The sequence below is a fragment of the Solanum stenotomum genome, chromosome 4 (assembly GCF_019186545.1).
Source record: "Solanum stenotomum isolate F172 chromosome 4, ASM1918654v1, whole genome shotgun sequence".
Lineage (NCBI taxonomy): Eukaryota > Viridiplantae > Streptophyta > Magnoliopsida > Solanales > Solanaceae > Solanum > Solanum stenotomum.
The window spans coordinates 63,540,203-63,563,348 of record NC_064285.1 but is presented as its reverse complement, the minus strand read 5'-3'; the positions used below and the strand labels follow the sequence as shown (position 1 = coordinate 63,563,348).

Sequence of the window (23,146 nt, the reverse complement as noted above, 5' to 3'; positions counted from 1 at the left end):
ATTACTAATTTTGAACAAATAATTTTAAAAAATTAGAATTCCAAAAAAAAATATATATACCATTGTGACAATCATTTTCATACCAAACATAGAAATGTGACTATCATTTTCATACCAAGTATACTAGTCCCTACTCTTTCATCCCTCACTAATTTTGAAAGAATTTGCTAAACCTAAACCCCATTTGGTCTGTGGATAATAACACAATTGGTAATGTATCCCTATAACAGGCCAATATGCTTGGTTCGAAGGGCCCAAAAATGGACAATGAGGATACTATGTTATATGTGCTAATGTAAAATCTTTTCCCAATACCTTGGCAATGAATAGCCCAATCCTACTTTTTTTTTTAAAAACACTATTTTTCCATTGAAAAATATTCAGTATCTTTTTTCATAAATATTTTGATTAAATCAGTGAGAAAATAGAGACGGACAATGAAAAAAAAAGGAGTGAATGATGTCAATCAATTCGACAAAGACATTCAGATATGAGAAAAATAAAAAAAGACGTGTTAAGCTTGTGTTTCTCCCAGCCAACTCGCACACAATCGTCTTTTTTTTTATTGAAGAGTTAGACTTTCTGAAAAAATTGTATCTCATAAGTTTTCAAAAGAAAAATGTAAAAATAGGTATCGGTAAAGGAATTTTTTTTTCCGAACCGAAAGGTACATATTCTAATCTTGCCATTCTCCACACTATTATTATGGATATGGGGAAATTTCTTAGAAATCACATTGCTTTTTTGGAGAATAACTCAACCATCTATATTATCTCCCTGATTAATAAATAGGTGTAAAGGGGCAATAAGGTATTTACCAAAAGGGGCAATAAACGTCCTTTTTTAATAATATTGTAAGCGACGTATTCTCACTGGAGGAAAAATGGAGTGAAACGGATTCAAGACGATATCGAAGCTATAGTGTTTCCACAAAGAAAAAATAGGAAGCGTCCTAGTATTTCAGTAAGAATCTGTTTCCCACCAAGTGTTTTCTTAGTGAGCCAATCTAGTGAAAAATGAATGGAAAAATCATATTTTATAACACAATTTTTTTATTGGTAAGCAGTGGAAAAAACAAACCTTTGATCCGACACCTAAGTCTCACGTAAGTATCCTTCCTAAATCCGAAAAATTCATTGTTGACTTCAAAATGCAAGATTCAAACTCGAGACCTCTGATTAAGAATAAATGAGTGCTTACCACCCTACCACAACCTTGTTAGTATCAATTCATGATTGTCATAGACACATACATGGACTTACCTTATAAGTGAGCTATATATATAAAAGATAAAACTAGAATTAACATATTGAAACTTTAGTTTAAAAGTGGTCCTTAACTTGAGTGGAAAAAAAATTGATTCAAGGAAAAAACAAGAGAGGATAAGTTTCAAACAGTGTGAATTTTGTCTAACCTAACATGTGAGGACTAACAACATTAATGTCTTTCTCAAAGGAGTTAACATCAAAGGGTATAATTCATGTAAAAAAAACCAATTTATCTTAAATTCACTTGTCTTCTCAACTATCCATTCTTCAATAAATGTCTTTGAAAGAGATGGAAAATAATAGAGATGATAAATTGTGGGAATAAAGTTAGTTCTACATCTTGATGACTATTTAATGTTTTTGTTTTTATTTGTTTTGCCTTCTTGAATGCTTTGAGGAATGAGGAGGAGGAGGAGGAAAGAAGTTGATATCAATGATATGTATTGAAGTTGATAGCTTTTATTCACTTCATCAACCTATTGTATTAAAAAGTGTGGTAAGATGAATTGGATTTCTTCGATTCTAATTAGAGGTTTTAATTTTGGATTCAAATTCTAATAAAGAATATTTCTTGTTTAATGATTTTTATGTGAGTTGAATAAAGAATATTAAGAATGAAATTACCTAAAGAAAAAAGTTGATAAAGATCTTATATATAATTATGATAGTGTAAAATTCTTTTTCGCGATAGGTAAATAAATTAAACTTAACTTGAAATGATTTAACTTAAAATAAGTAAACAATATAAAGAATTTTATTATATGAGAATATTTTAGCCTATTATAATAGACGATATGTCTTATTTATTATATGACTAATCTTAGTTTTTTTTTTTTTTTAAAATTCTACATAAAAATGTAAATACTTTTTCACATGGTCGGTATATAAAAATTAATCTTTAATAAGAAAATTCTAAGTTTTTAGATTTCTATTTTTTTTAAAAAAAGAGATGAAAAACATCACATGTTCTATTAATAGTTTTCCTCTTTGTTTGCTAATAACTCAACATGGAGCTTGGATTTTTTCCACCTATTTGCCATTCCTGCCATAGAATGCTGTCCTCTCCATTTGGTTATTAACTATATAGAGCTACATACCCATTTGTTAATTTGAAAAGAAAACAAAGATATTATTTTTTAAGTTTCAACATTCGATGTTTCAGTAGCTAGTTACGTAAGATTTTTAATTAATTTAAATTTGTGTTACGTAAAACCATTAAAAAGAGAGAGCGTTAATTTGTACCAATTTTTTCAAGAAAATAATTACATTCAATAACCTTGAAAATGACTGATCTTGAACTTTTAATTCCCACTTGCTCCATAAGCAATACTTCAAGGATAAAAGGCAAAACTTGTTGATCTTAAATTTATGCTCACGAGGCAAGCAGAGTCAAAAGTTCAAGATCACCCATCTCTAAAATCTATTATTTTGTAAATTACCCAATCTTTTTATAAATTCAAAGCTAAAACTCAAATCTCTAATTTTTTATTCTTTTTTAAATTCATTCCACCATGACTATCAATGGACAAACAATAAAATATAAAGAAATAGATTCAATCTTCCATTCAATCAATACAAATAAGTAAATAGAGAAAACAAAAATGAAGTACTAACATGATTTGTGATAGATGATTGAGATTCTCTTTATTCTTAATTTGAACTTTTGGATTTAAGCTGTGGAATAATAAAAATCACGTTGAAAGCGTCATCCTTATAAATAAATTTTATAATACATAAATTTAAATTTAATTAATTATAATGTGTATATCAGATCGAACCGAAAAAATAATATGGGCCATGAGTAGTACTTAAGAGTGGCGGTGGGAAGGTAGGGGTCTGTATGTGGTTAGGAGAAAAAACAAACAAATATGCCCCTTAAAGACTAATTTTATAATAGAGTCAAAAATACATCAAATCTTGTTTAAACAATACCACAATTTTATTATCCAAAATTATAGGCAATAACACATGGTTTGCTACTTTTGATTAACCCTTTACCTACTATCTAATCAAACCATATTTGACCTTAATATTTATTCTTTTTATGAGCTAGCATTCCAGATTCTAATTAGAGGCGTATTTAGAACGAATTTCATAAATAATTTAATTGTTTTGTTGTAATTATGTAAATGTATCGAAAATGGTTTTATTTAAATATTTAATAAAATTATCTTTATTTTGAATTTATTGATTGATTCTAGAAAGAATAGATAAGCTTATAAGCATTTTCCAATTTATTTACGTGTTTGATAAACTTGATTTTTTATAAGTTAGAATCAATCATAATTCCATAAATTTATCATCCAAATTTAAAAACCTTTTAACTTTATAAGCATTTTTAATTTGACATATTATTTTTTATTCTTGTATCTCTATTTTTTAAAAATTTTCTTTTGTAATCCTTGAAACACCCTTTCCAAGACAGAATTATTAATTTCCCTCAATCATTCCATTTTGGCAATTCGCCATTTTTATTTATTTATATATCTTTAGTAAATATTACTTTCTTTGTTTCATATGAGATAACACTTTTAATTTTACACGATAATTAAGAAATTATATTATTTTGTAAGCATTTTTTATTTTACACGATAATTAAAAAATCATTAATAGATTGATTAACTTTACTATTTTGTCCTTTGTTCATAGTATTAATTAGCTTCTTGATTTATTTTTTTAGATTTTTAAAATTTGTTTAAATTTTCAAAGCCCATATTAATTGTAGGGGTGAGATGTGAAAAGATTAATTAGTTCTATCACGATTGAGTAAGTGATCAAATAATATGAAATAAATATTTTTAGTAAGAGGCATATCTAATATGATACCGAGGGAGTAATAATAAGGACATTTAGGTCATTTTAACATAATAATTTTATCTTTCGATATTTGATGCTTATTGTACTATGTTTTAATCAGCTTAACGAGACGGATCCTTGAAGGAGAGCTTTAGAGTAACGGTAAATTTGTCTTCGCATGACTTATAGGTTACAAGTTCAAATTATAGAAGCAACCGCTAGTATATACTTGTATTAGGATAGACTGTCTATAACTTTACATTACATGCTTCGGAATACGACCCTTTCCTAAAACTTATTAATGTGTAATACTTTGTGCACCGAACCAACCTAAGCAAAATGGTCTTCAAATCATGTATTTCCCTTTGACCCTAACCAACAAATAACTCCCCCCCCCCCCCCCCCCCCCCCCCCCCCCCCCTCCCACACCTACCCCCAAACCCCCTCATTCAAGATTTATATACATGAGTTTTCTCATCCCACCAAAATACCATCCAACAAAACTCAACACACTTAAAAAAAAATGGCAACGAGAATAGTGGGAGAGAAGCAAAACAAAGGATCCATGTATGTATACAACTTAGACACCGGAAATCCAAAGCCAAAGCCGAAGCCAGAACCAGACTTATCAACCATGTTAAAGAAAGGGATATCAAAAGGATGGCCCCTTAGAAGATCGAAAACGTATCGCGAAAATCATCATCAAGGTGAGTTAAAAACAAATAACAATGTTGTCATCACAACAACAAAAGGAGAAACAACAAGAAAATCAGTTTCATCAATTGAAGGACAAGTTATTGTTAATAAGGAAATTCATGAATTATCAAGAAATCCAATTATTGAATCAAGAAAATCAGCTTCTTGTGTTATTGGAACAAGAAAATCATTGACACATGTTGAATTAAATGTGGCATCAATGGCTGTAATTCTTCAAGTTAAAGTATTGGTCACAGACATGCCAGGATTTATGCAAGTTCATGCTTTTAAATGTGCAAGAACTACTTATGATAGCTTGGAGAAATTTAGTTCCAAACATATGGCCTATAACATGAAAAAGGTACTCTCATGCTCTCCGTCTCAAATTATCTGTCGTACGTATTTATCTTTTACATACTCTTTAAGAAAAAAACTTTGACTATTCTATCGGTATTTATGTATTAAGATATAGTTTGATCTCTTCATTAAATATCTATTCTATTGAGGTTTTTGTAGTGTTCAAGAACTATTACCTCTAATAAGGATCGATAAAATGGAAAAATATAATTAATTTTGTCTTGAATCTGTAAAATGACAGATAATTTAAGATAACTATTTGTGGAACCTACGACAAATAATTTGAGATGGAATGAGTATGTGCTTGTCCCATCTTTTTTACCTTTGAATTTTGTGTATGATAGTCATTCGAAGTCAGAGTTTTCAAAAAAAAAAGTCAAGAAATTAAAATAAATACATAAAAACATGAAGAGAATTCAATATACAATATATATATATATACCTCAAAAAGTTTTTTTTTTACCTATTTACATGATATAATTTTTCGATAATAAAGTATTAATCGAGACCCATGAACAATAGTAACTCCACCGCTATACATATCACCTCATTATTTTCTCCCAATTCTGAAGTGGATTTTCCTTGTGAGTTTTTACACGAATTCTTATTATAAAATTTTATGCAATTTAAGAAAGTTTAACTTGTATACGCGGATAGGTTATAATTTTTTTTTGCCCTTAGGTAATTAATATAACTTACAAAAACAATATAATTATTTATCGTAATTCTAATTTGGTAACCTATAACATGTAGTAAATTATATGTTATAATCGATTAAAAAATATATATAATATAATTTTTTTAATATTATCAGTATATATTTCCAATACCCTAAATATGAAATTATATGAAGTCAAATGTACCTAGAAAAAACCTCAACCACATGTGATATAGCTGAAAGAAGTTTCTCATTCTGTCTGTCTCCATTTATTCATTTTACTTTATATATCCTCTTTGCATTTATTATTATTTTATCCAAATATATATGGTATAAAAAATAGTTTTGTTTTACTATAAGAAATTATCTATACAATCTCCTAAAATATTTTCCTATAGTTATTGCCCATTTTGAGGGGAAAAGATAAAAGATAATTTTAATAAAATAACCTTTACTCATCTTTATGGCACATGTACTGTTAGACAAATTAACACATCTTTGCAAACCTGTCAATCAGATCTGAGACAACTGATTGAGGGCTAGCTAAACCATATTATAAAAAATAATAATTGTAAAATTACATGTTAATAATAGCAAAATGTATCTCTAATCATGTGGCTAATTGTCAATTATTATTCACTACTTAGTCATCCCATGTGAATAACAAAAGCATAATAGTTGCTACTTGTAATTATTAATTGTATATTGATCATTAACTAGCTGTCAATTACGGAGTAACAATACATGCTTAACCTAATATATGAAATATTAAGTAATGGAGTGCAAGGTAGGAGTAAGATCTGTGTACATACTACTTTTTTTAAATCTTATTTTTGGGATTGTACTGAATATATATTATTGTTGTTCTTAAGTGATGGAGCCGTAAATATTATGGTAAATTTATAAATATTCAAAAGCAAAGGAATTAAAAGCCTATATTTTAGTTAATTAAGATTAAATTTACTTAGTCAAATATCATAACGACTATAATAAGAATTTATCAATGACTGAGGGACGAAAAGTGCTATTACCAACTAATTTTTATATAAGAATTTTTATAACACTATCATATCGCTCAAAATAAATACAAGTAACTATTCATATTAATAACTTGGAAAATAAGACAGGTAATTTATTGCAACAAAACAAAGTACACCGATAAAGTTAATAGATAAAAACATATTTGAACCATCACTTTTTTCACAAGTTTCATACGGTAACTATCAGTTGTTCCTTCTTCCTATCTCAAAGCTAATTAGGCCAACAATTAGTTGTTCATTCTTCCTACCTGAACTATCATCATCTACTCACGATACATTAAGAAGATAGATGATGATAGTTCAAGTAAAAGAAGAGAACAACTAATAGTTAGAGTATGAAACTTACGAAAAAGTGATAATTCTGATGTAATATATCATGTTATATATCAATATATATAAGTTAAATCGTATTCTAATGAGATTTTTGTTTGACAAATTTCAACAGGAATTTGATAAAATATATGGGCCGGCCTGGCATTGCATAGTGGGCTCAAGTTTTGGGTCATATGTTACCCACTCCACAGGTGGATTCCTCTATTTTTCAATGGAAAAACTTTATATTTTAATCTTCAAGACAAAAGTCCAAAAGACCATTGAGTCCTAAATAATTAATTTACTTTGGTAGTAATACTTTTACCTTTTGATTTTTATCACTTTTTTAAATTTAAAATTATCTTTATTTATTTTTTAGATTTGTAAATGGAAATTAATTGAAATGAAGTGTGTATATGTCTTAATTTTTTTAAGAAAAAAATGTGCAATCATCCTATAGTATACTTCTTCTTGATCTCTTCTTTTTCAGGCTATATGATTATAACGATTTAAGAGAAGTTTCTCGTAAATTCATTCTTTACGATCAATTCATTAGTGTGTTTCCAATCGCGTAACTCAATAGCTTTTGTAAAATTTCATTTTGCGAAGGAGTGATTAATTTTTGTAAAAACAAACCAAAAAAAGGCTTAGACACAACAATGACACAATACTTTCTCTAAATAATAATTATGTAATATAATTTGTATAATAACCAAAACTATGACTCCTGTGATTATCTTATTTAATGTAAATATTGAGTACGAATAAATATTTCCGACCAACAACCTCTTAGAATTTCATTTTCATGGAAAATGATTTAATTTTTCCCATTTTCTACTTTAAAAAGAGTCTCTTTTATTTTATTTTTAATTTTATTTTTGTAGAAAATACATTTTGTATTTATGCTAATAATAATAATAGTTTCAATAATGTGCTCAATTATGTGAAATTGATGTGGAGAGTCATATAGTAGTTAAGCTTTGTATTTTAGGGATATATCTACATTAGCACTTAATGGGAGAATTATGGCTAAAGTACAAACCACTAGTGGCTAGATTTTAAACATCAGTTCATTTTCCAAATTGATATAATGTCTTTATTGTATACACTTTCTATCATTATATATCTATTTAATGCCAACATTCAAGTAATTCCATATCATTTTTGGCTTGTAGATCTTACTCCCTACCCATCTAATCCTCATAAAAAGTGATATTCTATATATAATAAGCCACAATGCAACTATCATGGTAACTATCTTGTTAGCTTTCAACCAAAAGCTAATAGGATTTTTAGTTATATATTTATTATTTAGTTAGATAATAAATATGTCATTTCTATATATATTTATTACTCATTCCTTTTGAATTTGTTAATTTGATTTTGATTTGACACATAGTTTACGAAAGTAAATTAGATTTTGAGAAAAAACATTAAATGATACTTGAAGTTGTCCCAGATTTTCAAAAAGATACCTTAACTTTGCGTTCGTCCTATTACCCCACAAAACATTCAAAATCATAATAAATACACATTTTTTACACAATATTTCCACTTTGGACAAAAATATCCTTTGAATGTGCAATTTCTTAAAAACAAAAAGTCGGACCCATTATTGATGTATTCAAGGATGCTTTGGTAATTTCCTATGATGAATTCGTTTTGTTTGTTTCTTTTAAATTTATTTTACTATACTAAATAATTCTATAAAATATTATGAATCACAATAATTAATTACTTAAATATTTAAAAGATATAAAAATATATAAAAGATCTGATTGACTCTTCAAATTTTACCGGTGACACATAAATTGGGAGAAATGAAATAATATATATTATTTGAAAATTTCTTAGAAAGTACTATAAATTAACAGCTAGAAATATTTCAAAGACAAAAAAAATTGATTGAATCTCAAAATTTTTTTAGTACTACATAAATTGAGAAAGAAGAAATGACCTCTATTATTTGAAACTGGCGTAAAAGTATTACAAATCATACAATAAGAATTAACAATTTAAAATTTTAAAAGACTTTAATGCTTTATACTTATTCTATTTCCCTTTGGACAAAAATATCCTCCCAATATGCATATTTTTTTAAACAAAAAGTGGACCCATTATTGATGCATTCAAGGATGCTTTGGTAATTTTCCTATGATGAATTCGTTTTGTTTGTTGTTTATTTTTTTTTAAATAATTGTATCAAATATTATAAATCACAATAATTATTTACTTAAATATTCAAAAGATATAAAAATATGTAAAAGATCTGATTAACTCTTCAAATTTTATCGGTGACACATAAATTGGACAAATTAAATGATATATATTATTTGAAAATTACTTAGAAAGTACAATAATTTACATTAATTAACAATAGAATATTTTAAAGACAAAAAAAATTGATTGAATCTCGAAATTTTATTAGTACCACATAAATTGAGAAAGAAGAAATAACCTTTATTATTTCAAAATTGCGTAAAAGATATTACAAATCATACAACAATAATTAGCAATTTAGAATGTTAAAAGACATAATTTTTTTTTTACCATAGTTAACAATAATTAAAAATTTAAACTATTTTAAATTAATATTAAAGTTTGATTAACTCTTTAATTTTGTCTTTGTCCATAAATTGAAACAAAAAATAATACATATTGGGCCCGTGCTAGCACGGGCTCCGATGTCTAGTATATATATATATATATATATATATATATATATATATAAAGGTGTGTAAAAGGAATTTCATACAAGTTAGAGGGGTAAACTATATACTAAGCCCATAGGAAAACTATGTTGTAATAGGTAGGTTTTGGTCATGCCCAAGACAAAAGGCAGGTTGATGAGGGTGGATTACAAAAAGATTGTCAGGCTTGTACGTTGGGAGGTTTCTGAAGAAGGGATGCAAATAATATCTTAGGCGAAACCTATATCTGAATGAGAGAGAAAACTAAGATCTTTATAAGACATAAATCATGTTTAAATGGTACATACACTTTTTAGTCTTGATGGTGTTGTAGTCCAAGGAACAAATTTGTAAGGCATATTGGACCAAAAGAAATTATGTATTTGGGTTGTGAAAAGTATATATAATATCAGAGCCAGACACTCCTTCAGTATGATAGTGGGGTATAATCTTATAAGAGAAGATGCTAAGTCTCTAAGGGGAAGGGGATGAGTATATGTGACGGCTCTAACAAAGGGTCAGCCGACGAGGGTAGGTCACTAAAGTACTAGTAGGCGTCTAGGTTGGCAAACTGTTGAATTTGGGTGCACATGACACCTTAGAAAAATCCTACATAAGAATAACGAAGGAAAATGAAGAGCTTAACAAGTTAGCACAAGTTCATAGGGTACACATGTTTTTGAGTTCGATGATGATGCAATACAAGGAAAAATTTGTGAGGCTTCATAGGGTAATTTGCATGAATAATACGTGCCATGAATATAGATCATGATAATTTTATATGTCTACCCCGTGCAATTAGGTAAAGATATTCACACAATCAAGTTATTACGTATAAAGATATTTATAAATAGAAGTATATCTAAAATCTGAACTTAATAAGTTTGGATGCCATAATATCTACTAAATATTCGAGTTACTAGGTCTCAAATTTAATATCTATATACATTTGGTAGATATTTATCACATACACAAATTTGGTCTAACTCAAAATTATTAGGTTCGGTTGAATTCATAGGCATCTGCGCCACACATATGATCTCCATAATAAACAATTATTAGGAATCTTGAAAATTAATTTGAATCTCTATAATAGTTAAATTACATCGACAATATACAAAACTTTTAAATTATGTAATCTATAATAACAATAATAGCTAACAATAACATATTTAGAATAATTTCATAAGTGGAGTCAAAAGCGAACAATGATATAAAAACCTTACCCTTAACCTTATAAAGGTAAAAATATTATTTTCGATAAATCCTCGATTCAACCTTAATTAATTTTTGGTTATTAGTACACTACTAGGTGGGGTTGTTCAAACCTAAACCTCCCCCACTTGAGGATGTTTTTTACTTAAAGTGGGACAATTCTACCTAAAATAAAGACCCATACAGGTTGTAATATAGTAATATGTGGATTATAGTAGCCAACACAAGACAACAAATTAATGGATTTTAATTGGGAATTGGGTGGTTTGTATATCTATCAAGAAGATGACCTGTTTTTATATAAAATATATTAAATTCAATAACCACTTCATCCTTTGGTTTCTCCTTTGCCTTTTTAAAATATAACATAATTTCCAATGTCAATTATATTGTAAGTACTCTCTTCGTTTTGATTTAATTATTTTACTGTATTTTTAGTTTGTTTTTAAAAAATAAATATTCTTTTTCATTTTTTGACAACTCTTTAATTTTTCAATGACATATTTAAGATTACAAAATTAAACGTTATTTTCAAAATCAAAATAAGATAATTAAATTAAAACGGAGATAGTAGATGTTTGTTTACACCAAATAAGAACAAAGGTCTACAACAAATAATAATACTTGTAATTGTTTTAGGTGAACAAACTTGGAATTTTTCAATTATTATCAACTTGTTAGCAAAAAGTCAAAAAACCATGAAAAGCACAACTTTCTTGAACCTTCAAGTTGTCTTTAATATTCAAGAATGGCTATCTTTGCTATATGCATAGAATAAAATAAAATAAAAACATCTTCACACAAGAAGAGAAAATAGGTTAAAGAAATTATTGCAGAAAATTAAAACGAAGGAAGTAATGAAGTAATGATCAATAAAAAATATGGCTAAGAGAGACAAAATAATTTTAGAAAAGATGCATTTTTTTATTCCATTGTTTATATTATTACAAAAGGAAAAATAATAATTAGATTTTATGCAATTTTTTATGTCTATAGCAACTAAATAAGATTTAAATATCAAATGTAATTAGACGTGTATAACAATTAATCACTAAAAGATCTCATAACAAGCAAAACTGTTATAGAAAGATTTTGACTAAATCAAAACAAGACAAAACAAAAACTAAAGGTAACAAAACTCTCATCTTAAAAAAAAAAAAAAACCACGATTCATTCATATGGCTGAAAATAAAACATAGTACATATATTACCACAACAAAACACATAAATATATAACAAACATAGAGGTGATTAATTAATAATTTCACCAAAACATACACATATATTAATTAAGACTTACGTTTGACATTTTTTCTTTTTTTTTGAGATTTATCAATAGGCTTCCCAAAAATACCACAAACACCACAACCAGATACCTTAGGAGATGGAGGATCTATGGACGGTTGCATGTAGTTATCTGTAGTTCGAGACTTAATAGGTCTCGGCTCTGGCGATTTTTTTTCTTTTTTCTTCTCTTGTACACCTTCTTGATGTTCAATTTTCTTGAGTTCTCCGGATAATAATTTATCATCCCATATTAAACCTGACGAACCTTGTCTTCTAAATGAAATTTCTGATCTTGGTAACATTTCTCCAATAGATGGTTGATCAGCCATATAAAAACTATAGTCTAAATATCTTCTTCTTCTTCTTCTTCTTCTTCTTGATTTATATGAAATTGAGTCAAAATAGTTGTTCAATATCTTGATATATACAAAACAAGAAATAATATATATATGAAAAGATTAGTTGGACAATGATGTGATCATATATATATAAATAAAAAAATTTAATCATATCTTATTTTGTATAGTGTGTTTTTTGATATTACTATTTTGCCCTTTGAAATTTGTGATATGGTTTTGAAGATTTGACACTATATATATACCATCATTAGTTACACTATAAGTATAGTTTAGTTTATTATTAGTTTGAGTTTAAGTTATATTCAATATTTAATGTAAATAAATTTTTTTACATCGGCGATAATAATATCGAAATTAATTTTTTTATTAAGAAATTTTATAATATAAAAAGAAGACTTTTGTAGTAAAATACGATTAATAATCTACTATAACTAGCTACATCTAAGGATAAACAGATAATATAATTAATTTTTTTAATACTGATCATGTTATATATAACTTAAATATTTTTGGTAAAAAATAATAATTAAATTTTAGGATTTAACTTGTATGCCCTAATATTATAATAGGTAATGAATTTATTTTTATGTTATAAATTCATGTTTTATGAACAATTATCTGTAGTTATTTTTTTGGGGTGAATTTTTTGTTGAATTTGGTTCAATCATTGATATATATTAACAAGAAATAAGATATGAAAGGTTAAGTTGGACAATGACGTGATCATAATAGAAATGAATTTCACATGTTTTAGTGTTTGAAATTATTTGTTTGCGATTTGAAATTAGTGAAACTAATTGAATATTTGACACAAAACTATTGCGTACACTCAAAAAATTGTTCTATATATTGATAATATTGTAATAAATATTTTAGGGAAAATATAGAAAGAGAAATTATTAATGAAGGTTATAAATTTGACCAAGAGGAAAAGATTTATACGATCAGTATACCTTCTTCTATTATTTATAAGTTTCAAAGATTTAACTTTTATATACACTCTAAAATGGATATAATTTTTACATAATTAGTAGTATATTATTATTGAGAATTTTTAATGGTTCAATTAGTTATCTAAATTTTTACTTTATTGGTAGAAATCTGATTCTCCGTCTTTGTAATTTTCCTATTTACCTCCATATCCCTCCATATATTAAAAAAAAAGTGTATTTTAACATATTGTACGTAGTAGGTATGTTATTAATTCATTTTTATGGACAATTACTTTGTAATTAAGAATAATATGATAGTGCAAAATTTATTCATGCATAACTCATCTCTAAATCAATTATCAAACGATCATTTGAAGGTGAGTTATGTATGTATTAAATCACGCATAACTAATATTATAAGTGTTTGTTTTGCAATTTAAAAATCTACATAACTAATACATGTGTAGGTTACGAGGGAATCGATGTATTATTTTATGCAGGATTAGAAGGTGAAATACATGAATAACTAAAATCTGCAAAAATTTTCGTCATAACTTTATCCCTACATTATTAATATATACATAACTCTAATCGGCTATACGTACCAAAAAAATAGTTGGTAACCAAAACTAATACCTGCATCATTTTCTATAATAATACCTTCTACCAAATGATGCCTCAATTGTTAAAACATACACTTGCAGAGTCAAAGTTTGGATTTGGTAATACATCATTATAATTGGATAATTTGATTTTGACTTGTGATTAAATTCAGATATCTCGAATTTAAGTCTCTAAAAATAATAAAATAGGTCATGCAAGGCATAAATTCAAATTTAATCATGTTCAATCCACATACCGAATACACAAATGAAAACCCCCAACCCCAAAAAGGACAATATGTTGGATATGAAGGTAGTAAACCAATTTTGAAGAAATAAAAGTTAATAGAGGATAGTCTAAAATTAGAGTATAAAAGTAGCAGCCATCTTTGAATAAAAAATTAGCATTCATGAAAACAATTATTAAGTAATAAATACAATGATTATTTATCCTGAATCTTTCAGATTGATTGATTTTATTATTTTGGGAAGGTTTTAATATTACGTAACTATGCCAATTCTTCAAAATAATATAATATATATTAACCTATAAATCTTAAATACTATCTTCTTAACATATTATTTGTTGAAGTATATTTTTTTTGAATTTAGCTATTAATGAGTTTGACTAATTCAACCAAATTAATAGAAATAGACCTAACAGATTCATAATGGATAAATATTTATTATTATTATTTGTTTGCAAGAAGAAAAAAGATATATAAACACACAAAATATATATAGTGGGGTCTGAAAAGGGTAATGCGTAACACAACACTATATCCGTATAATCCCGCAAGTGGGGTCTGAGGAGGATAGTGCGTAAGCAAACCTTACGCCCCTACCTTGATAATACAAGTAAATATAGAAGCACACATAATACATGCAATGGGGTCTGGAGAGAGTAGTGTGTACACACAACAACATATCCGTCTAATCCCACAAGTGGGGTCTGAAGAGGTAGTGTGTACGCAGACCTTATGCCCCTACATTGATAACACAAGTAAATATAGAAACACACATAATATATGCAATGGGGTTTGGGGAGAGTAGTGTATACACACAACAACATAACAATCCGATCCCACAAGTGAGGTTTGGATAGTGTAGTGTGCATGCAGACCTTATGCCCCTATCTTGGGAGGTAGAGAAGTTGTTTCCGATAGACCCTCGGCTCAAGGAGCAGTGTCTATCTGCTGAAAGAGATTAATCAGAGCATTTTCATAGCAAGAAGGCTATTTTCCAATGTACCTGTAATATTCAATTGCACAATTTCTTCTACAACTAATCCATGACTTAAGCTGTTTTAAAAAGTTGTAAAGTTTCAAAAGCTAATCCAGAAAATTGTACAAAACTTTGCACCAAGCTACAGTAAAATTTTTCCAAAACTAAGTTTTTATCAAAACCTTTAAAGTCTACTTAATTGCTCACTACTGAGCTCAGCCTTCTTTTGTCTTTGAGGATTTCACTGAGAGGTTTTGGACCTGAAAAGTCTTCTTTCTCACTTCCTCCAGATGGACCAGTTCCCTCAAGAGAATTTGCATCTTCTCTTCCTCTCCTCTTTTCTTCTCTAATCTGAGCTAGAGTCTTGGGTGCACTAAACGTCTCTGGAACGTCAGTCAGTCTCTTCCTAGAATCCATCCTCCTCCTAGGGGGTTCATTTGCAAAAGGTCGCGACTGGCCCCGTCTCCTGTCCTTGATATGCTGCTGTCTGTAACTGCTTCCTTGAGACTGTCTCAACCTTTTCAGCCGATTGGCACCCTCCAGACGAGTGCGGTTCAAAAACGCGGGGGAGAAAGAAACATTGCTTTCCACTTTTGAAGCCCTTCTTTGAGGCATCCACCGGGAACCCTGTGGACGATGCCTATCCCTGCTGCCTTGCTCATGGACATTCGACCTAGACAGGTCAAACCGTCTAGACAAGTGATCTGGAGAATCATTTTCACTGGCTCGTCGCTTCTTCAGAAGGTCCCGGAGGTCAACATTGTCTCTGCCACGAAAAGCCAGTTCTCTAGGCAACTCTCTTTTACGAGATACCCTCTCTCTTCCATGAGCAGGGATAAGAAATTCTCCGACGCGTTCATTCATTTCATGATTCTCAAAGTTATAATAAGAAGCGTTTTGTTCTACGTCGGAAACAATTCCTATATCTGGATATGCAGGATCATACTCGAGGTGGTTCTCAAAATCATACCCAGCGAACCGTTCATCAAGCTCCCTGTCTTCCATATCATGGTGCATCAGATAATTATGTTCATCTTCCTGACTCAAACCTACTAATCTATCATCAACAAGAACATCAAAACCGGGAGATGATTCCAACCACTCCTCTCTCTCCATGCTGTCCTCCACTTCTTCATCTGAGCTCTGGTTGGGGGACAAATAGGATCCTCCTTGGGTAAGGTCTTCAGCATGAACTAACGAAACTAACCCGACTGCAGCAGCTTCTACAGAAGGAGATCCTGACGTCTCATGAGAAGCACTCTGCTCACCAACATTATTAGTCATCAAATGAACATCCACTTCTGAGTTGATATATTCATGTGCTGCTTCCTTGGGCCCCATTTCTGAAGAATTGGGATGTTTTTCGACTGCTGAAAGATCAGTTTCACTTCCTGCAAATGTCTTCTTCATCTCAGCTGTTGGTTCATCAGGGACTTCAGAAGCTACTTTTGAGGATGTCCATGCAGTTGCACCATCATCAGGTCCATGCAGATATGCGCATCTTTCACCTTTATTGCAATAGCCACTGAAATAGAAGTAACAAGGCATATTTGTCTTGTTAACAGGCACAGCAGATTTGTTGGGTTGAGGAGCCAATTCAGATGACGTCTCAGCATGGCTCTCTAATGGCTGAGAAAATGGACAGAGAAAAATTAGCACGTCCAAAGAATTTAAAATAACAAGTTCAAGAAGCAATTTAAGTCAAATCAGAAAAGAGGAAATGAAAGGTCAGACGAATATTTGCTTTAAACCATGTAATTTCTTGTTTGCTAGGTCCTTAAGTAACCCATTACATTGTCACAAAAACCTTCAGATCGTGGAAGATCTAACAACCAGTTTCCAAGTGCTTTTCATTGTTTTCTTGGAGTATCATAAATCCACCTCCCAAACCACCCTGCCCAACACTGACCTTTATCCATTTTGATCCCTTGGTGACTTGAACCCCTAACCTCATGGTTGGAGGTGGGTGGTCATTTCAACTAAGCTATCCCTCCTCATTAACCAATCACAAGGTACTTAACACATTTATACCCCCCCAAAAGCCTCTTTTCTGTTCGACGAGAAGAATTAATATGAGCATTTATTAGAGAATAATACAAGAGATGTTGAACACATACACCTTCAGAAATTGCACAGATTGTTAGTCAAATCAGTGATTTGCGCATTTCGAGGAGCCTGAGGTTTCAGATATCCGCACTGCTCCTAAAGAATGTTGCACTGTACACTTTTCAGGAAAAGAATTTGGAACTTGTGATCTAGGCTTGTTAAAACTTAAAACTTCCCCGACAAATGGTTACCATGGATTTGGCTGACACAAACAAGTCTTGAGTAGCCAGTGAATTTTAGTGGAGATCTATATTTTTGGACTCCTACTGATAAGAAAAGTGTTTAACAAGAAGATATCTCGCTTTCTTGGCAGACAAAGGCCTTGAGGAGCCAGTAATTATTAGTGGAGATCTATATTTCTTGACTCACGAAGTAGGAAAAGTGCTTCTTTGATAGGATGATATCTCGTTTTCTTGGAAAGAGGAGATAGAGACTAACACAATATCTACCCGTTGAAGAAGCACTTTCTACTTTTTAGGTCGTGGTGGTTCTACTAATCTAGAGCTTAGGCAGACTGTAGCCAAGTTGTAATCATCCTACCTTATAGACTAACACTTATATTCTTAAATTCCGATATATGAAACAGTTTAAACATGTCTGAACTCAAACTATTTTAAGTTGAGAGAAATATTCAAGCCAAATCAAAAGCATATTTCATTTTGTTGCATTTTTGCAGTAATAATATGTCAAAATCAGCACAACTATCAATTACAAACAATGAAAGGTTTGTACTTACCGGATGTCGAAAAGCACATGTTGGGTTAAGACAGCTTCCAGCCACCCAGTACCAGCAATCCCTGGGATTGAGCCTTGCCATCTCACTATGTCGATATTCACATTCCATTCCCTGGAACAAAATCCATATCACAAAACCAGATTCTTAGATACAATACTTGAAATAATGAGACAAGACACACACAAACACAATTATACATGTCAGGAAAACCCGGAGTCAGGCACAATGACAATCACGAATGCACAGCTAACACCTAAGATAACCAAATCAGGTATGGCATAATTAAAACAATAATATAAATGTTCATTGCATTGAGACCTACTACTCCGATTGTTGTTATTCCATCACCTCTAAACCATAATTGATTAGACTTGAACTGAAAAACTAAAACTATAATTATAGAAACAATTAAACACAATAATAACTTAAAACAAAGAAACAGCACCAACACAGCAAACTAAATGAAGACGATTAACTGAATTCACAACTTCAGCAAACCACAACAGGATCATCGACTCACTTTATTAAAAAACTTAACATAACAACCCAAATCCTCAAATCCGTTGAATTCCCTTGCATAATCTCACCATTTAACCATTCCATCATAAAACAAAATCGAACAAATCAATGCACCCTAATCCTGAAAAAAAACACATCTAACACGATACACACACACATTCTAATTCAATTTCATACGACTTGTTTGCTTGACACAAAGTTTAACATACTAATTTAACATATACATTACATCAGCATTAACATATATTTAATAGAATGACACAAAAAACATATTTTTTCTTTAAAAAAAAGTTTGGGGGTAGGGTAAGGGGAAAACGGGAAAGAGATTACCAGGTGAGGAATCGAACCCTCACCAACAAACTAATAATTCAGGTAGCCAATCAACTGAACTACTAACATTCCCGATGTAACACATAATCAACAAGCTAAAAGAACACCCCTATAAAAATTAACACAAAATGCATTCATCCACCATTTTTTTTCCACCAATTCTTCAACAGTTACATAAACCAAAAACAAATTGAAACCCAGATTAGAAATGCAGCTAATCAATGAGTTAAACAAACACCCATGTAGAAATTCACACAAATAATGCATTTCATCCACCATTTTTTCACCAAAAAAATCGAAAATTCCGACGAAATGCAGATGAAAAAAGGATAGCTATACCTTCTTACAAGTGAGGGGAGATGCTAAAAAATACACACAATCAGTAAACCGCTTCTGAAATTCTTCCTCCATTGTTTTCTCCCACAAAAAAAAAACAGACGAACAAAAAAAGAAAATTTTCAAAATTCTGAATGCATTGAGGTTCTATAACTCGATCAAATTCCAAACCCTCAACAATGAATGTGTACCTATATATATATACATATACCTATAGATACACATATACATACAACAACTGTATAGGGTGGGGTGGGGTGGGGGGTGGTAGGGTATGAAGGTGATGATGATGCTCAAATTTTTTATAGAAGCTAACGCTTTCTGGGTTTTTTTGTTTTTTTTGTTTTATAAGTTGCATTGTTTGCAATATAGGTCCTTGTATTTTTGGACATGTTGCATTACTCTCCCTTAGTTTTTATTTGTATTTTAACCTATTTGAAAAACTACTGATTACTACTGGTTCGATTAGTTCTAGTTTGTATAGAAGTAAATATTAGGTTAGAAATAAAAAAAATTTATGTTAAAGGACTTGTAAGTAAATAAGCTTAATTAAGTTTGACGGTATATTTTAGATTAGATTTTTAAATTTTTTCTTTAAATGTATGTTTGACTATAAAATTTTAGATTAGATTGTAAAATTTTATTCTTAAATGCATTATTGACTAAATTTTTTGAATTTAATTTATTTTTTACTAAAATTTTAAATAATTATCTTTAAATGTATGTTTGACTATAGATTTTGGATCAATTTTTTTAATTTTGTCTTTTAAAAAGTTATTCAAGTTACTCGTTTTTAGGTTTTTGAAATTTAGTAAATCTTAGTAGGTCAGTTGGTTGACTACTTGAATTTTCATTTTGTTGGTGAGGGTTCGATTCCCCGACTTGTAATCTTTTACCCCATTTTTTTGAAAAAAAAGTTGCACAATTTTAAGTTTCAAAAATCACAACTTCAAAAACTCAAGTTTTCTACTTTTAAATTCAACTTCAAACTCTATGCCAAATGAAAGATTATTCGACAACCAATCAACTGATTAATTATATATACTATAATTGCAAATTATGTGCGATAAATTTTTTGATTTTTTGGTTATGATTTGTGCTTTTTTGTCATGTTTCCGTTTTTTCCCTTTTAAAAAAATTTAATTATCGATAAATTAATTGATTCAATTAATCCAGATTCATATTAACTTGATTCAGTGCACGATCATTTAAACTAGGAATTTTTCTAAAAGTTTGAATCACTTATTATTTTTTGGGGTGGGTGGTTATGATCAAAAGCTACATATATAGAAGTGATTACCTTCAATTTATTCAAATTTTTTTTTATAAATATAAGATTTCGTTATATATCATAATCAAAAAATTTAGAATCGATATAATAAACACATAGTCAATATTCATTTTGATTTAATTTAAAAAGATAGTAAGATGTTCTCATACGTTGTAACACCATTATATTTAGCCTAATGTAAATTTTCAAACATATTTTTGTACAAAAAAAACTGATCCAAAAAAGCTAATGAGCTTAAAAAGGTAAAATAATTATAATAATATATTATTATTTAAAAGTTCCCATGAACAAAAATATTCATGTGGCAATAGGTAAACACCAATTAAACACATTAATTGAGAGGATCTCGAGATATTATGTCAAGAAAAACATTATTCGACACTTTAACAATATAAAAGCTATATTATTCGAATTCTTAAAAATTAAATACCTATATAGGCATATTAAATCTTTCAGCATATAGGTGTAACAATATTTTCAAAACGTCCATGCAACATATATCATAAAAGAACCAAAAAAGATGCCCCCAAAAATTGTTTACTCAAATAATTCTATTTAATACAAATTAAATATTCTTTTATGCTTGTGACTTATGAAGGATACCTTTTGTTATAGTATCATGAATATTATTTAATAATCTTATTCTATTCTACAACTTTTTAGATAAGAATAATATATAAAACCATTCAATAAATCCATTATACTCTTGAAGTGCTTCTTTAATTTTATTAAGTTTTTTACTACATTTTTTCTTACCATTTAATTTTTTTTCTTGATTGGAGAAAAAATTAAGCAAATTTAAGGAGTAGAATCCTTATAATTAGACAGGTTTACTAATAAGAACTTTTCCAAACAATTGATTATTGCTACATGGAAATGTATTAGTAGACTATGTTGGGGTACTATCGAGGGTTGTGGTGGTATGGATATGTTCTCTTCAACCTTAATGATCTCGGGTTTGAGGTAATTTGGGTATGGAAAACATCTTAGGGAGCATTTTCACCTTTAATGAGTCTTACGTGACTCACGCCGTCACGCAAATCTGGATCTGTCAAGATTGGAATGGAGATACCAGACATCGGTTGGAACAAAAAAAAACTATTATATTGAAGCCAAACATGAATCTAGGATTTGAATTTGATGAATTAGATAATATTGAAACTATTGTATATATTGATCAAATTTGAATATTTGTTGATATTTTCATGTGTGTATTTATGGTTGGTCTAAAAACATTCGTGCATAACGTCGTTTTTTTTTCTTATAATTTTAAGGGGAAACGGGGAGGGGATTACAATGTGGAAAATCGAACCTCACTAATAAGATGTGAGTTCAGGTAACCAACCAACTGAGCTACTAAGATCCCTCCTAACGTGGTTATATGTGCTCATAAAAGCAAAGCATCAAGTTCTTATCTATGTTATAATTGAGAGTTGATGCTTAAAAGGAACTAATTTTGTTCCCTTAGAATGAAACTATTCATAAAGATTCTATGAATCTAATATCTAATCCTTAGTGTTGTTTCTCCTATTTTTTACTTCTTGTTATGTAGCCGCGCTTGTATCGTCGGATCCTATAAAAATATACTCCCTTGATATCAGTTTGTTTGTCCTGTTTTGACTTGACACGAAGTTTAAGAAAGTTAACAAGACAGAGAATCTTGTTGTCTTAAACTAAAAATATATCAAATGTATCAAAACCAGACTTTTTTTTAAAACGGACTACAAAGGACAAACAGATTGAAACTGAGGGAGTACTGCTTTTGGAGGATCCCATCAATACTTTTGAAGAGTCCGCGAGCAACATAGCTTTTGCTTTCTTTATAGGCCTAAACAACATTGATTGATTGTCAAGATTACATAATAATGGACAGTCAGAAAGAAAACAAAATCTGAAGGAATTTCATTCATTAGAACACATTATGTAACAGTGCCACAGTTACAATGTAGTTAGGAATTAAGGTCTCTGAAGGTAAATCTTCAATAAAAACTTAATGTCGCCGCGTCCCTCAATATAACTCACTTTCTCTCAAGTCACCTCCTGAAAAAACAGAACAGGATGTTAGTAAATGAAAAATGGCGTTGGAAAGTGAAACGTCGATTAAGGCAGATGTCTCACCAGAATCCTTAGGTGTCTTGCACTTATAACATTCAGCTCTACTGGCATAGTTGTGCATACCACAGCCTATTCTGTAGATCAAGAAGGAAGTTGTGTGAGTTAAATATGCTCGTAGTAAATATCGAGGACTTCTAGTACTTTTTATTTTGGTATTCACTTTTAGTTTATATAACATAGGACTGCGATGTGAAGGGGACCCTTGATGCAACAGTAACATTTTCCGCAATGTGACTAGGATGTCACGAGTTCAAGCTGTGGAAACCGCCTTTTGCAG

General features: G+C 29.7%; 3 protein-coding genes across 3 annotated transcripts in view; 1 reads left to right on the top strand and 2 right to left on the bottom strand.

The window, feature by feature from the left end:
- Positions 1-23,146, bottom strand: part of LOC125863364 (uncharacterized) — a 315,246-nt gene that overhangs the window by 27,952 nt on the left and 264,148 nt on the right. The window lies entirely within an intron of this gene.
- LOC125863365 (uncharacterized) lies at positions 4,554-7,535 on the top strand. The gene is made up of 2 exons (XM_049543554.1): positions 4,554-5,121; positions 7,261-7,535. The coding sequence occupies exons 1-2, from the start codon at positions 4,588-4,590 to the stop codon at positions 7,417-7,419; spliced, it is 693 nt and encodes a 230-aa protein (XP_049399511.1). The 5' UTR covers positions 4,554-4,587; the 3' UTR covers positions 7,420-7,535.
- On the bottom strand, positions 15,437-19,761 carry LOC125863363 (zinc finger CCCH domain-containing protein 32-like). The gene is made up of 3 exons (XM_049543550.1): positions 19,467-19,761; positions 18,279-18,389; positions 15,437-17,065 (listed from the first exon to the last, which is right to left on the bottom strand). Exons 1-3 carry the CDS (start codon positions 19,536-19,538, stop codon positions 15,632-15,634), a joined length of 1,617 nt encoding a protein of 538 aa, XP_049399507.1. The 5' UTR covers positions 19,539-19,761; the 3' UTR covers positions 15,437-15,631.